Below are 14,775 nucleotides of genomic sequence, written 5' to 3' on the forward strand. Positions count from 1 at the left end.
CTGAAGGAGGCTGTTAGTTCCAAGCAGGGCTACTAGCTGCTCTTGCTCTGAGCAGTGAACTGTGATTGGTGGTTGGTGATGGGATGTTGGCTGGGATGGGATCTGAGTTACTGCAGAGAATTCTTTTCTGACTGCTGGCTGGTGAGTCTTGCCCACATGCTCAGGGTTTAGCTGATCGCCATATTTGGGGTCGGGAGGGAACTTTCCAGATTCAGATTGGCAGATTGGCAGAGGCCCTGGAGGTTTTTCGCTTTCCCCTGCAGCGTGGGGCATGGGTCACCTGCTGGTGGATTCTCTGCAGCTTGAGGTCTTCAAACCACAATTTGAAGACTTCAATAACTCAGGCATAGGTTGGGGGTTTGTTATAGAAATGGATGGGTAGGGTTCTGTGGCCTGCTTTGTGCAGGGGGTCCGACTAGATGATCACATTGGTCCCTTCTGACCCTAGAATCTATGAATCTATGATCCTTCTGAAAGAGGGAAATCCAGTGAGTAGAAATCAAGAGCTGTTTCATTTCACAGGTGCCAAGTGTCCTGCTGAGAGCTTGGTGATCTCTGTAGCCTGGCAAATGGGCATTGGTTTATCTTTTGAGTGCTGAGTGGGAGCTGCAAACCTACTGTTATAAACTCTTCTGCATAAATTCTCCCTGGTGGGGGTGGGGATGCAGCTGCTCTGAGTGTTTGCGCAGACAGTTCACAAAAGCTGCCAAGAATCCTGCTCTGTAGATAAGGGAAACAGGGGCCTTGTAAAATCACTTTACTGCCTGTCCACAAACAAGATAGCCAGGGTGGGTGCTCTGTGTGGGTGAGAGATACGGAGAAGGAACGTTGCACACTCATGTCTCTTCCACAATTGCCAGCTGTAAGTACATTAGGTAGCTGGAATTTCTGGCGTATGCATGCTAGTCTTGCATCCTGTTTTTCCAGGAAATCCAGCTGGTTTCACTTTCAAAGCATCTGTGTATGTCTGCCTTGTGCACTGGCTCTTAGGGAATCTCAGCAGCTCCTAGACTTCTCAGAGAGGGATCCGTGCCTGGCTCCTTCTCAGAGCGGGAGGTAATGGAATGAGCAGTCTGGCTGCAGCTATTGAATTCCATCCTACGAGTGCTTGGCTGGGTTAGGGTGGTTGCACCCTGTAGAGAGACGGGATTTCTAGGTTAGATAGAACTTGCTATCCTAGGTCTGGAGCTGGCTCTGGGTAACCTGACTGAGGGGCCCCTGGGCCTCTCCTGAGGCTCTGAAAACATTTCTGGTGACTTACTCTCTTGGAACATTCCCAGGAGCTAAATGGAAACATTCTCGAAGAATTGGCTGAGGAGCTATGTGGAAACTGAATTATTTCCAGCCCTGGACACTAGGATGTCAGAAGAAAAGTGATCTCTTGGTAGATTATTTTCCTCCCTGGTTCTGGGTAGTCTCCAGGCCTTTGTTGTAAAGGTGCAACCCACTTCCAGCCTCCTCCATCCGCACCATCCATGGTGCCAAGATGAGGATGTAGTATTCTAATATCTAAACTGTATTGTTAAATCTAGTCACCTAAATATGGGTTATTGCTGACTGTGTACTCTATGTATCATGTGACTTTTAAAAACTAACTTTATATTTGTGAATAATCTCTAAGCACTATACCCAGATGTACAGACACTCTTTTCCCAACCTCTCTCTCTATATATATCTATATAACATTAGCTTTAGTAAAATTTTTAAATCTGTTCCTCTTTTCCTAGACCCTGTCTCCTGCGATGTGTCCTGTGCTTTGGGTGTACTTTCCTGGCATCTCTCCTGCCTCTGTGCAGCGTTATTGGTACTGCACTCAGACGAGGGGTGCCAGTTCCAGAAAGAAAACAGAAGACGTAGGGAAAGCTTGGAAGGAGCTTTCAGGAGACAGAGGCATGCTTTTGTGAGCTGAGTTCATGAGAAGGAGATAGGACGCCTGGGTTTTGTTGCTGATTCACCGTGTGACTGAGGAATAAATTTTTCCATTTTCTGCTCATTTTCTCTATCTGTAGAATTATGATTCTGACTAGCCTCCCTGAGAGGCTGAGGCAGGGTGATAAATGTTTTGTTTGTAAAGTGCTTTGAGATCCTTGAATGGAAGGCACTGGGGAAAACCTGACATCCTTGATGGATGGCCAGCATTTCCTTCCTTCCTAGGAGCATTACTAATTGTTTTGGCTCCAGCAATGTGTCTCTTATTTTTAAATTCCTCACCTGCCCCAGTGACTTAAAGCAGTTCTTGAGCTGGTGAAGTGTTAAAATAAAAAGGTGAGAATACAGCCCTTGGAAGCTCACAGAGCTGGCTGTAAGGCATGAACTGCTCCTTGGGCCATGAATTCCTGGTATTTTTAGATCTGCCTGGAGTGTTGTTGGTATTTGGTGTGTGACAGAGGCAGGTGAGGGTGGCTGTGTCTCTGCTGCTCTTCTGTGCTGCTGGATTGTTTACCTAGCATTTTCCTTAATTCCCTTGCTCCTGGGGGATGGCTAGGATCAGCCCAGAAAATGGTGGTTGGAGGTGATTTCCTGGTCTGAATCTTTCTTGCCTGTGTCTATAGAACTGAAGTTCTCCTGCTCAGGAGAGCCCCAAACTCATTCCTAACCCACCACTTCCTGAGTTCTTCTCTTCTTGGTGGGAAGAAATTCAGCTGCCACAAATAGACAATTAAACTTAGAATCAGACGTCTTCAACACACCTTTCCCGCGATAACATAGCAGATGTGCACAACTCTGCTTTTGAAAAGTAAATACAATGGGTCATGGTCTGCCCTCTGTTATATCTCCAGGGCTGCATGGGGTACCCCAGTGGGGCCAGATTTGGCTCCATCTGTGTCCGGTGGCTGCAAAGACTGGGCAAAGAGGGAACGTTGCCAAGTAGTTAGAGTTGTGGAAAATGGTGTCCTATTCCTGGCTGTTGCACTGATGTGCTGTGTCCCTTTGGGCAAATCACTTCCTCTTGCTCGGCTTCAGTTTACCAGCTGCCCTGCCACCCGATGAAAGGCATATTTGTCATCTCTAACCAACACCAATATTTGCCAAGTTCCTGCTACTCCTGAGTGTGAAGTAGCTCCATAACAGGGCCTAGTTGGAGGAAAAGGATGGGGAAATTGACCCTGCTGTCCCAATGCTACTCCAAATGAATGGCTAACTCAGTGTCCTCTTACCTTCTTTTTAGGGACGCCACAGAAATATGACCCGTCATTCAAAGGTCCCATTCATGACAGGTAAGAGCAGCCTCTCAGCAGCTGGCAATAGGAGTGGGGTGCTCCTCACCTGTTCTCATCCGACACTCTGTAGTGGCAATAATATGAATAGGTGACTGGGGAACGCTGATTGCCGCAGAGACCTTGGAGGCAGGAGCCACATCTCAGCTAGAACATGGATGTGATTGGTCTCTGCAGAGGGGTGCTGGGATGAAGCAGGGGGTCATAGTGAGTGCTCCAGTCTCCATGCTTTTCTGAGGCTAGTGCCTGATCTTCTTACTTCTCCTTCCTCCCTCAGGAGCTGCACTGACATCATCTGCTGTATCCTCCTCGTCATTGCCATTGTTGGCTATGTCATTGTGGGAATCATAGGTAGGCAGCATGCGGCCCTCTCTTCCTTTCTCTGTTTTTTAGGATACAGTGGCATTTGTCACCCTCAACACCTCTAGACTCGGATCCTGGTGGGGACAGGCCCTAAAAAGGCATTGGGATAAAAACACCAGGTTGAAAAGTGATTAAATGCTTACTGTGTTGTGTTGTTACATATGCATGGGGTGGGGCTCACGGGGCATTACTTGGCACAGTACCCAGTGCCCAGCCACTAACAGGTGATGTTTCTGGGTGGGAGGGATGGTTCTCCCCTTGCAGGTGGAGTCGCCCCTGCTCCTCGAGGCAGGATCCCTGACTGTGATGTGGCAGGGCTCCTCCCCAGCTTTCAAGCATATGCTGCCACGGCCAGTATTACTGAAGAAAGTTTATTGTCCAAACCAACAAAACCAGTTCCTCAGCTCACCTCTATCCTAGTGTTTTGTGGCCTCTCCTCCAAGGGGTTTCTGGTAATCCTGCTTCTTGCAGCTTTCTGATTTCACCCAGCTTCCCTTCTTCTGGAAGGCTGGCACCAGGGTTAGCTCTTTGAGCACCTGGGCCCTTGTTCCAGGGATCCATCCCCAGCGTTAGCGCCACTCCTCTGTGGTTTCTGTCCTCAGGAACAACCTGCCCCAGTCACTCCTCTGCCCGTGCTCTGACAGGCCTTCCTAGCCCCACATGGAGCCCTATCCCCTTTAATGGGCTCGACTGGGCCCACCTACTGTGGCACAAGGGAGCCAGACCTGGTCTGTTCACAGGGCCCAGCCACCCTGGGACAATCCCTTTAGCTCCTCGGCAGCTGAAAACTCATGGGGGCAGATTGTCATTTCATGTACTACCTCAGTTTTGTGTCTGCTCCTGTTTCAGAGGGAGGCTGGAAGAGACTGGTCCATGTATCCACAGCCATGTCAGATCAGCACAGAGGAGAACTCTGGGTGGGGCTACCCATGATGGGCCGCCCCATTGATTTGTTTGGGGCGGAGGGTGTTTATATGAGATCACTTGCTAAGGGGGATGGGAGGGAGGTCCTTGGCCAATGGTTGATACAGCAGGTGAGATGGGAGAAGGGAATGAAGGTTGCCTGGTTAATCGTAGCTTTTTTTTCTCCCACTCAGCATGGACATACGGTGACCCCAGGAAGGTGATTTACCCCACAGATAGTCGCGGGCAGTTCTGTGGCCAGCTGGGAACTCCCAATGAGTATGTGTCTGAGATCTCTCTTCCTTTAAGACTGCCAGGAAAGCTGGTTTGCCATTAAATGGGAACACTGAGTAATGTTCTGTCTTTGCTCCATAACACTTCTAGAAGCAATATAGCCTCAAAATACTACAAACTTCATTTCGTGGCTTCCTACAGCTCCATTCAACTGTATCTCCTCCCCTCCCCTCCCTTCTCCCCCTTCCGAGCAGCCAGGGGATTTGCCCCTTTCCCTCTGTCCCCCACCAACCCCAAGCTCCCGTGAGGTATAAAGAGGGACACCAACAATCCATCTGTTTGCTCAGTGCTACCTTTTGTTTTTCAGGCTGTGTGAGCACCCCGCCCCCTCCACTTGCCGCTGCCTGAGACTAGGCAAAGCGAGAAAAGCTCTAATCAAACCAGCAGAGACTACTAGAGCTGCAGGTAGAGGCTATGGACCCGGGCTGAGCAACACAGCCTTTTAGTCTCTATTCACACTTAAGTGTGGGTCATTATGATTTTCCAAGTGGCAGCTCCAGTTCTAATCAGCCAGAAAGTGTATTGCTGCGATTCTCTCATCCTAAGAGATGAACCTCTAGACCACTTGCCAGGGAGCCAGATAAAAGAGCAGGATTGGAACTAGGTTCTCCAGCCTGGTGAGACAGAGCATTTGACTCTAGGTTCCTGCTCCAGCTCTTTAGTTTGTGAAAAGAGCAGCACTATAAATATTTCGAAAGCACTCAGCTGTCTTGGCTGTGGAAGGACAGTGTGACTTCTCCACTGCAGTCGGATGGGCAAGGCAGCGCAGGGTCTCATTTCAGGCCTGAAGCAGAATAGGTGGTGCGGGAGGTTCCTGGGTCCCCTCTTGGACAGGAGATTCCAGAAACTGAAATGTCGTCTTGTTTGCAGGAACAAGCCTTTCCTGTTTTACTTCAACATCCTAAAGTGCGCCAGCCCCTTGGTGTTGCTGGAGTTCCAGTGTCCGACCAAACAGGTAACACAGCTCTCCGCAGCATCTCACACTCCCAAACACCACTCGTTGCTGCTTCTCTTGGGGCCCCGACTCCTCCTTTGTTCTCATTTGGAAGGTTTTAAATAGGAGCTTTGCAGTGTCCCACATGCTATTCCTAGCAAATGTCCTTGCAGATAACATGCAGACCACCGCCCGGGAGCAGGGGGTGTTGCCTTCCAGTCAGCCATGAGGGAATCCTGTAACTGGGTGGGCACTGGGTATTGTGCCAGGTATGTAGAGCACGCGTCTCCCGGTGTTTGTGTCTCAGTGTTTAGGGGGAGAGGAGCTACTTGGTGTGGAATGCCCTCTCTTGGTTGTGCCTGGGCATTGCAACAACAACTAAGAGCCTGAACAGAGAGAGGTGCAGGAACAGGAGCAAAAATGAGTGGCTTCTCCTGGTGATTTGCTTTGAGTTTTATGGCACGATGGACAAGCGTTGAACTGTAGGCTGAGACCGGATGCTGGCTAGCAGACTGCTGCCCCTCACCCAAGAGGGAGTAGTGACCTGGTGTCTGTCTCATCCGCTCCTCTCTGATTAATAATGATACTTAGATCTTATATAGCCCCACTCAGTTCTTTCAGTCTTAAGTACTGTGCATGTCTGAACTCTTTCAGATCTGTGTGAATAAGTGCCCAGACCAGTATCTCACGTACCTGAATGCCAGGAAACAACCCAAAGACTTTGAGTACTACAAGCAGTTCTGCATCCCAGGGTTTGACAATTCGAAGAAGGTGAGTTGTATTAAAGGAAAGGGATGTATTTTAGAAGTAAACTATTCAAAACTGGTCCCAGTATGGTGCCATTCTAGCCTCTTCTTTCTCTGATGTTAACCTGATGCTTGCATGTTTCTCCAGAGGAAGAGTCAATGGTATAGAAATTTTCAGGCTGAGAATTTCATTTAAACTAGTCTCTCTCTCTTCTAGAGTCTCCCAGAAGTGCTGAAGGATGGAGACTGTCCGTCCGTGATCACTCCCAGCAAACCCTGTGAGTTTGACTGGGGAACAGAGGAAAAGAGGCTGGGAAGGGTCCTGGGAACTGAATACGGCTAGTGTTTAAGTTCAGACAGGGTTTGTTGCCTCTGGTGCAACAGCATGTGAGGGCAATGTACATCCAAGATAGCTTTGCAGACAGGTGTGTTACTAATAGCTGGTCTCCATATGTCTGTGTCCCCCTACCTAGGATTTGCTCCAGTTCATTCCCTTGCAGGTTGCTTGGAAGAGACTGCAAATACAAGGGTACAGGTTCCTTCCCCCAGTGGCACATCCAGCCAGCTGGGACAGGGTATTGGAGATAGCATTGACTGAGCAAAACCCCCATTAAATTGCTGGATAAGAGCAGGAGCAGACCAGCTGCTGGGTTTGGGAGTGCAGTATGGTGATGAGAGCAAGGGAACCAGCCAGATTCTAAACCCAGCTCTGCTGCTGATCTGATGTGGAACTATGGCAGAGTTCCTTCCCAAATCTGTGCCTCAGTTTCCATATATGTGTAAAATGGTGTTAGTGGTATTGACACTTGTGTAAAGCACTTCCTGTTAGCCTTTACCTGAAGGTACTGGATTTTCCTGATGAGGCAAGTGGCAATTAGACTGCTTTGCTCTCCAAAGTTCACCTGTGCCTCTTATGCTTCATCCCTCAGTGGCGCGCAGGTGTTTACCAGCAATCAACACCAAGAAAGGTGTCGTCATGGTTGGGAATGACACAACCTTTGAAGATGGACTGGGACAACGAAGGAATGTGACAGAGCTGGTGGAGGGGGCCAAGTGAGTTCTGAGCCTCATCTCTGAGGCGAGGTATCCTGGGTGCCTCTGGGCTTGTCTTCGCTAGGAAAATTGGTCATGTTAGAACATGACCAGAAGGCATCATGGTAAATAATTTGATGGTGAAATACTACTTGTGTTGTGGTAGCACCTAAGAGCCCTAGTCCTGGACCAGGAACCCACTGTGGTAGGCTCTGTGCAAACACAGAACAGAGGGTCCCTGGCCTAAAGAGCTTACAGTCCAAGTATAAAGACCAGAAAGAGGTGAAGACTGACAGACAGCTGGGGGAGTACCGGCACAACCACCGCCGAGTCACTAGCAAAATGTTTGTAGGCATCACAGCGAAGTTCTAAAAGGGTATCTGAAGGAAGACAATGAGGTGGCTTTGAGGATGTTCAGTGAGAACAATTCTTATCCTGGCACCGACGGGGCGTTGGTTGACCTAAAAAGAGTGCAGGGTTGATCAGAAACTGACATGCCTCTTCACGCGCCCCTCCACCCCCCGACAACTTCCTGCTGTTCTTAATTCCAGAAAAGCAAACGTGGTTCTGGAAGCAAGACAACTGGCCATGAAGATCTTTGAAGATTACACGGTTTCCTGGCACTGGATAATAATGTAAGCAGAGACCTGAATGGCTGAGCTAATGCATACAAAGAGCATGATGTCCGACCTCCTTCCAGATAGAGCTGTATGGGAACAGAGCCAGGGAGCCGCTAGTGCTTAATGGGTACAGAGTCTGGCAGAACATGTGCTGAGAACAGTGCGGCATTTGAATGAATACGTATCAAAGCTTGCTGGTTATGGAAGCTGTAGGGTTTTTCTATCCCCTGTGTAATGAGGCTGTGGGGGGGCTTTTTCCACTCCACTCTGCTGATGGTAAAAAGGTGGTAGTGGAACTATGTTAAAATAAAGGAATTTAGAGAGACTGGCTGGTTTGGGATCTGAAAGGAATCCAGAGTTTGTTTTTCTTTATCTGTTGGTTTCTGCGCCCGCCTCCGATTCTGATCCACCACCAATGTGGCAGTGGCTGAATCATTCATTCACCTCCGAGAGTTGGGCATCTTGTGTGCAATGAGTTTGGTGGGTCTTGGTCCAGTTCTTAGCAGGACACGTGTTGCCAGGACTAACTGCCCCCATTGCTGGTAGCCCCCATCTAGAGACTAAGGATTTGAACAGGCACTGGGGACTGACCTCTTTCCCCTGCCCTCCTCCAGGAATGAGAGACACAGAGAAGCCAGTTTAGAGGAAAGTTTGCTCTGAGGCTGTTTGTGTTGTATCTGCTCTGGGGAGGGAGGACTTCAATCAACAAGGCTGCCAACTTAGCTCCTTCTGCTGCTGTTAAAGTTCACAGGAAAAAAACAAGAGACTAAATCAGTTAATGGAACAAAGCTGCAGGGCACAGAAAATGAGAAGCTCTGATGCGGGCTCGTTTCTGCGTGTGGTTCTGTGCTCATGAACTTGCCTCTCTCCCCTCTGCAGAGGTCTCGTGATTGCCATGGTGTTCAGCTTCATCTTCGTTGTCCTGCTTCGCTTCCTTGCTGGGATCATGATCTGGGTTATGATTGTGCTGGTGATCTTGGTGCTCGGATATGGTGAGTGGCAGTTGAGCTCAGAGTCTCTGACGTGAGGCTGGCTCCAGGGTTTCTCTTCTTGCATTCACCCTGCAGAACTATCTGAGATTGGTTTAGTGACTGATGTCACAGCCGCTCAGTCTGTGTTCTAGTCTCTTCTGTTTCACTGTGATACTGCAGTAGGGTTGCAGGGCTCTTCTACCTAAAGATGCAGTTATTTCCACTGACTTATGCTAGCAGGTGGATCCTATTATTTCCAACCCAGGATACAAGAGGGGATGGGAATCTCTCTCTCTGAGGCAGAGGGACAGGGAGTTTTGCAAGGAAAAGCTGAGGAACAGCCAACCTTAGTCAGAAGTTTGTTTACATTAACAATAAAAATTAAGTAAGCTCCAGGAAGGAGGCAAGTTTGGACCATATCCAGCATGTACATTTTGTGTAGACCAGGGTGGGAACATACATGAACATCTGCTGGGTGGGGAGACCTGACTAAACTGGCCGACATCTTTTCGTCTGTCGCTTAACCCTAGTTTGTAGGGGCTGGGGCCAGAGGCCCTCTCCAGTTATCAGTTGTTTCTTTGACTGGAGCTCCCCTGAATGGTTAGAGAGCAGTTGCTCCTGTAGATATGCATTGACTGAAGTCTCCTCATTCTTGCGTCCAAGAGAGCTGACAGACCCTCCCCATGGTCTCCTTTTAAGGATGGTTCCCGCTGGGTAGCAGATACTCTGAGCATGAGTAATCTGAGGCTGCTAACAGTTTCACTCTAAGGCAGTCAAATCTCTGCTTTCCACTGCAGGAATTGTCCACTGTTACCTGGAATATGCCCGTCTAAAAGGAGAAGCAGGCTCTGATGTTTCCCTGAAGGATCTGGGATTCCAGACGGATCTGCGTGTCTATCTCCACCTGAAGCAAACGTGGTTGGCCTTCAGTAAGTCTCACTTCTGCTCTACTAGACCTGGTGCAATGCAAACAAAGAAAGGGCTGTGGGACAACAAGCGCTCCTATACGCTCATCTCTTGTGCTCGTTTGCTTGGAGGAAGAGGCTAGAAAGTAAGACGACATGAGGGTTTTAGGTCCTGCTGTCCTGCAAGAATAGGAGCTGGGGGTCTTAGATGGGGGCTCTGCACATGCACGGCAAGAACCCACTGTGACAAAGTTCCTCCTCTACCTTGCTGGGTCCTGCACTTACTGGCAGATTTGCTCACCTCACAGATTTCACCCTGCGGGTCGGGAAACAGCCCAGAGACCTTCCCCTCTGGTAGAAGCCACAGTCCAGGTCAATTCCTCCTGTGTTTGATCAGGAGTTGGGAGGTTTGGGGGGAACCTGGGCCTGCCCTCTACTCCGGGTTCCAGCCCAGGACCCTGTGGACTGCAGCTGTCTAGAGTGCTGCCTGGTACAGTTGCGTAACAGCTACAACTCCCTGGGCTACTTCCCCATGGCCTTCTCCCAGCACCTTCTTTATCCTCACCACCGGACCTTCCTCCTGATATCTGATAACGCTTGTACTTCTCAATCCTCCAGTATTATGCATACGCACTCTCAGCTTCTTGCACGCATCTTGCTCCCAGTTCCTCGCACACACTTCCTCTCCTCTGGCTCCCCCTGGCATGGCTGGAGTGAGCCCTTTTATAGCATCAGAGGGGCCTTAATTAGAGTCAGGTGCTTAACAGCCTCACCTGACTCTTAGCAGGTTAATTGGAGTCAGATGTTCTCATTAGCCTGGAGCAGCCCCTGCTCTGGTCACTCAGGGAACAGAAAACTGCTTATGCAGTGGCCAGTATATCTCCCTTCTACTACTCTGCTGTTCCCAGCTGGCCTGGATCTATCACACCACATATCTCCATGTGTGATGTCCCAGTCAGGGGACTGTGTTCATGGCAGCATTCGACAGGCAGAAATGCCTGGCTGTGAGGGATGTGAATTTCAGTGCTGGACTGACTGCACCTGGAGACAGGAATCCTCAATCTCCATAACAGGCCCACCAGCATGGGCAGTGGCAGGACATGTATCTTTTTCCTACGCTCCTCTGGGGATGTAAAGGAAGAGAATTCATCCTCCGTGGCCCTTCAGTCCTCTGACTTTCTGCTGAGGCTGCCGAGAAGGCTGCCAGTTTTTGTCCCTCTTGCAACCCGGATGCCTGGGAACTGGAGAGAAGGGAGAACTCCTTCAGAAACCAATGTCTAAGGAGGACAATGACGCTGCACAACTGCCTGGTCAATTATTTGGAAAAAAATGTAGCCCGTCCCCTACAGAGGATATCTATGCTCATAGCCTCTATAGAGTTTAAACCCAGTGTATCAGTGATCATGCTACCTCCAACCCAAAGTTGGTGGGTTTCCTTAAGACTCTGTGGAAAAAGAGGTAGTCTCTTCAAGGTGCGCTGCTCTCATATCTAGGGGCCAGCATTGTAGGGTCCTACTACAAAGAAAACGCACGCATCCAGAGCTCTGATCATGGTACGACTCCAGTTTTCCCCTCTCTCTTTCAGTGATTATCCTGTGCATCATGGAGGTGATCATCATCCTGTTACTCATCTTCCTCCGCAAGAGGATCCTCATTGCCATTGCGCTCATCAAGGAAGCCAGCAGGTAAGCTTCGTGTGGACTGCTGCAGCCACACGCAATAGCGGGGAGCGGCGAGGACCAGCTCTTGCTGGGTCTAACACACAAGCCACGTCTCCCCCTCTGGCCCATGAAAGAGATGGCTGCGCAGTGGCGATTCCAAACCTGTGGTGGGAGGTTTGGGGTCTATTGCAAAGCAAGCTGCTGTCTGGATGGTTTGTCCTCCACCTGTTTGGATTTCCCTTGCAATGGGAAGGTTTTTGTTATTTTTACTGACTCTCTCTTCCCTGGCAGGGCTGTTGGTCATATCATGACGTCACTGGTGTTTCCTCTGTGCACCTTCTTCCTGGTGTGTCTCTGCGTTGCTTACTGGGCCAGCACCGCTGTGTATCCTTCCATCTTCCTCTCTCCTCCACCTCCAAAGAACCCCTGGTGTGGTAGGGGCAGAAATCATACATCCCTCAGAAGGCTAGAAATGTTGTGGGATTATTTACTTACATGTATCCAGTCTCATGATCAAATTAAAAAAAAAAAATGTTAAGCAGGATGGTAAGAGCAGGTCTGTATGGGACAGATAGAGAACTGGGTTCAGTCTCATAAAGTTGAATCCCCTTAACTGCTTCTTCCCAGTTTCTTATCTACTTCTAATGAGGCTGTCTACAAGGTGTTTAACGATACGTCTAAATGTGATTATGCTGGGCAGACCTGCATACCAGAGGTGAGGGGCTCTCTGAATAGTCACAACTGAACATGTTAGACCTAATAAGATTAGTCTCTTGAGCAGACATATTGTGCAAAAGCCAATTTGGCGGCTACTGTAGCCTCCATCCCTGGAGTACCATATGGCTCCATTTGCTGGGACAGTCTCTCGGGCTAGCTAAACTATAACCTCTCCTTCCCTCCCCTCCCCACCCTTTGTTCGTATTTACACTCTTCATATCTGTTGATTACTCTCCTCCCCCTCATAATCCTCCTTTAACCATTGTATATGCTTAACCATGTCCATCTCCAGCCCCTCTTGAGAGTGGGAAATATATATTCCCATTTTCCAGGGGAGAAACTGAGGCACATACTTGGCTGAGGTTGCAAAGGAAGTCCTGTATCTGAATGAGAATTAGAACTTGGGAGTTCCTGACTCTGTGCCCTGAGCTTAGTTCATGCCTTTACCCCTCGCCCTTGTGATGTTGAGGCACCAGAGATCTTCACAGTACTCCCAGGGGCTCAATGAGTAGTGTGTGTAGACAAGTTCTTTTACCCATCTGAAATGCAACTGCTTCTGGGGTTGAACGTGGTGTATGGGAAATGAAAAATAACTTCCTGGACTCAAACTCCAGAAATGGCTTTTGAGTTGTCGAGAACTACTGTCTATCTTGGTTCTTGTATGGTCCTCATCTCTGCAATATCTAAGCATCTCTAATTTTCTCTAGACATTCAATATGACCAACATCACCAAGCAGTGCCCAGATGCCCGCTGCCTCTTTGCATTCTATGGGGGAGAGACGGCCTACCACAAATACCTCATCATCTTCCAGATCTATAATGCCTTTATGTTCTTCTGGCTGGCCAACTTTGTGATTGCGCTGGGCCAGGTCACGCTAGCCGGAGCCTTTGCTTCCTACTATTGGGCCTTCAAGAAACCTGATGACATGCCGGCTTTCCCCCTCTTCTCCTCCTTCGGCCGGGCACTCAGGTGAGCACTGGAGCTTTTCCAAAGAGAAGTTTGGGTTTTCTTGTTGGCTACAGGAGAAATTACTTAAAAGCAAAAATGCCAAGAAGCTGCATCTAACAAAGGTCCTCTCCTCTTCTTCCCCATGGCAGGTATCACACTGGCTCGTTGGCCTTTGGGTCTCTGATTCTTGCCATTGTCCAGATCATCAGGGTCCTTCTGGAGTATCTGGATCACAAGCTGAAAGGTACCCAGTTGAGGACTGCTTGGGAAAGGGCAGGTGGGGGACAAACAAGGTGAGCAAGGTTTCTCCATGTCGAGTCACAACTCAGAATAATTTGGTCCATGTAAGCCAATGGTATTCCTGCCCTACTTCAAACGTTCCCTTTTCCTTTACCTTTGTGTCTGATGCCTGAATGTAAACATAGGTACTGCTCTCTGCTTCCTTCTGAGCCTAGATGTTCCTAAAGGCTTTCTCTGTCAGACCCCCTCTTCTCTAGATTTTTCTGCCTTTGTGGGCAGAGAGACCTTACATACTCCTCTTGGGTAGGCACTAACCCACTTGGTCTGATTGGCAGTGAGTCAGTAGAATGGCTCTGGACTTCTGTGCAGAATTGCACTTGACACCTTGTTACAGTCCTGGTCTGACTAAATGACTTCAGTGACTGAAATGTGAGCTGTGAATTAAAGTGCAAGAGCAACGCATGAGACCTTCCTCCCGGTATGATTCTCCAGAGCACCCTCTCTGTCCACAGGAGTAGTACAGTCTAGTGGATAGGGCTCTCACTCCAGATGAGAATACTAAAAATCCCAGTGCTTCCACTGGCTGACGGCTGTGGCTAACTGGAATACCCAACCTAAAACTGACATGGGATGCCCAGGATGAAGTGAGGGACTGCTGCTTGCTTCTTCTCTGAGGATGCTTTTTGATTGTGGCTAAAAAAGAAAATTGGTTTATGTTTCCTGAAAGTATCTGTGCAAGAGAAGGTAGCTGCCAGCTACATCTGTGATCACATGATGTGATCACATGATGGTGCTGTGACATAGGGTTAAGCTGAAAGGAGCAAAGAGAAATGGCTGGAGAACTGATATGGGTGGGAACTGTGCACAGGATGGGGGTTGGAGGGGTGTGTTGCAGGGAGCAAGGTGTCTGGTGCTGAGATTTTTGATACTAGAAGAGTTGCTGTTTCAAAGAACAACTTTCTCTTCTGCTCCACACTCTTTCTACTGTGTCTCTTGTGCTTTTAGCTGCTGAGAATAAGTTTGCCAAGTTCCTGCTGGCCTGTCTCAAATGCTGCTTCTGGTGCCTGGAAAAATTTATCAAGTTCCTGAACAGGAATGCATACATCATGGTGAGGACCCCAGTTTAAGAATGCCACCAAATATCCAGTGAATGGGGAAGGTCGTAGTACATTTTGAGATTCTCCAAAAGGGACTGCTTCTGAACACTCCTTTCCACCCCATC

General features: G+C 48.9%; 1 protein-coding gene across 5 annotated transcripts in view; it reads left to right on the forward strand.

Annotated features, from left to right (window-relative positions):
• The window catches only part of SLC44A2 (solute carrier family 44 member 2), a 48,488-nt gene that overhangs the window by 24,157 nt on the left and 9,556 nt on the right, over positions 1–14,775 (forward strand). For 3 of the 5 annotated variants that reach the window (XM_050925259.1, XM_050925260.1, XM_050925261.1), the window contains exons 2-17: positions 3,170–3,218; positions 3,496–3,569; positions 4,679–4,763; positions 5,649–5,733; positions 6,367–6,483; positions 6,676–6,736; positions 7,388–7,511; positions 8,042–8,125; positions 8,990–9,102; positions 9,879–10,010; positions 11,572–11,671; positions 11,939–12,031; positions 12,275–12,362; positions 13,072–13,334; positions 13,463–13,557; positions 14,559–14,662. In XM_050925259.1, coding sequence (XP_050781216.1) covers positions 3,170–3,218; positions 3,496–3,569; positions 4,679–4,763; positions 5,649–5,733; positions 6,367–6,483; positions 6,676–6,736; positions 7,388–7,511; positions 8,042–8,125; positions 8,990–9,102; positions 9,879–10,010; positions 11,572–11,671; positions 11,939–12,031; positions 12,275–12,362; positions 13,072–13,334; positions 13,463–13,557; positions 14,559–14,662 — 1,667 coding nt within the window. Of the gene's footprint in view, positions 1–870; positions 1,057–1,727; positions 1,805–3,169; positions 3,219–3,495; positions 3,570–4,678; positions 4,764–5,648; positions 5,734–6,366; positions 6,484–6,675; positions 6,737–7,387; positions 7,512–8,041; positions 8,126–8,989; positions 9,103–9,878; positions 10,011–11,571; positions 11,672–11,938; positions 12,032–12,274; positions 12,363–13,071; positions 13,335–13,462; positions 13,558–14,558; positions 14,663–14,775 lie in introns of those variants that run through there. The other 2 variants (XM_050925258.1, XM_050925257.1) reach the window with 1 other exon arrangement.

This window comes from Gopherus flavomarginatus, chromosome 16, assembly GCF_025201925.1.
Source record: "Gopherus flavomarginatus isolate rGopFla2 chromosome 16, rGopFla2.mat.asm, whole genome shotgun sequence".
NCBI lineage: Eukaryota > Metazoa > Chordata > Testudines > Testudinidae > Gopherus > Gopherus flavomarginatus.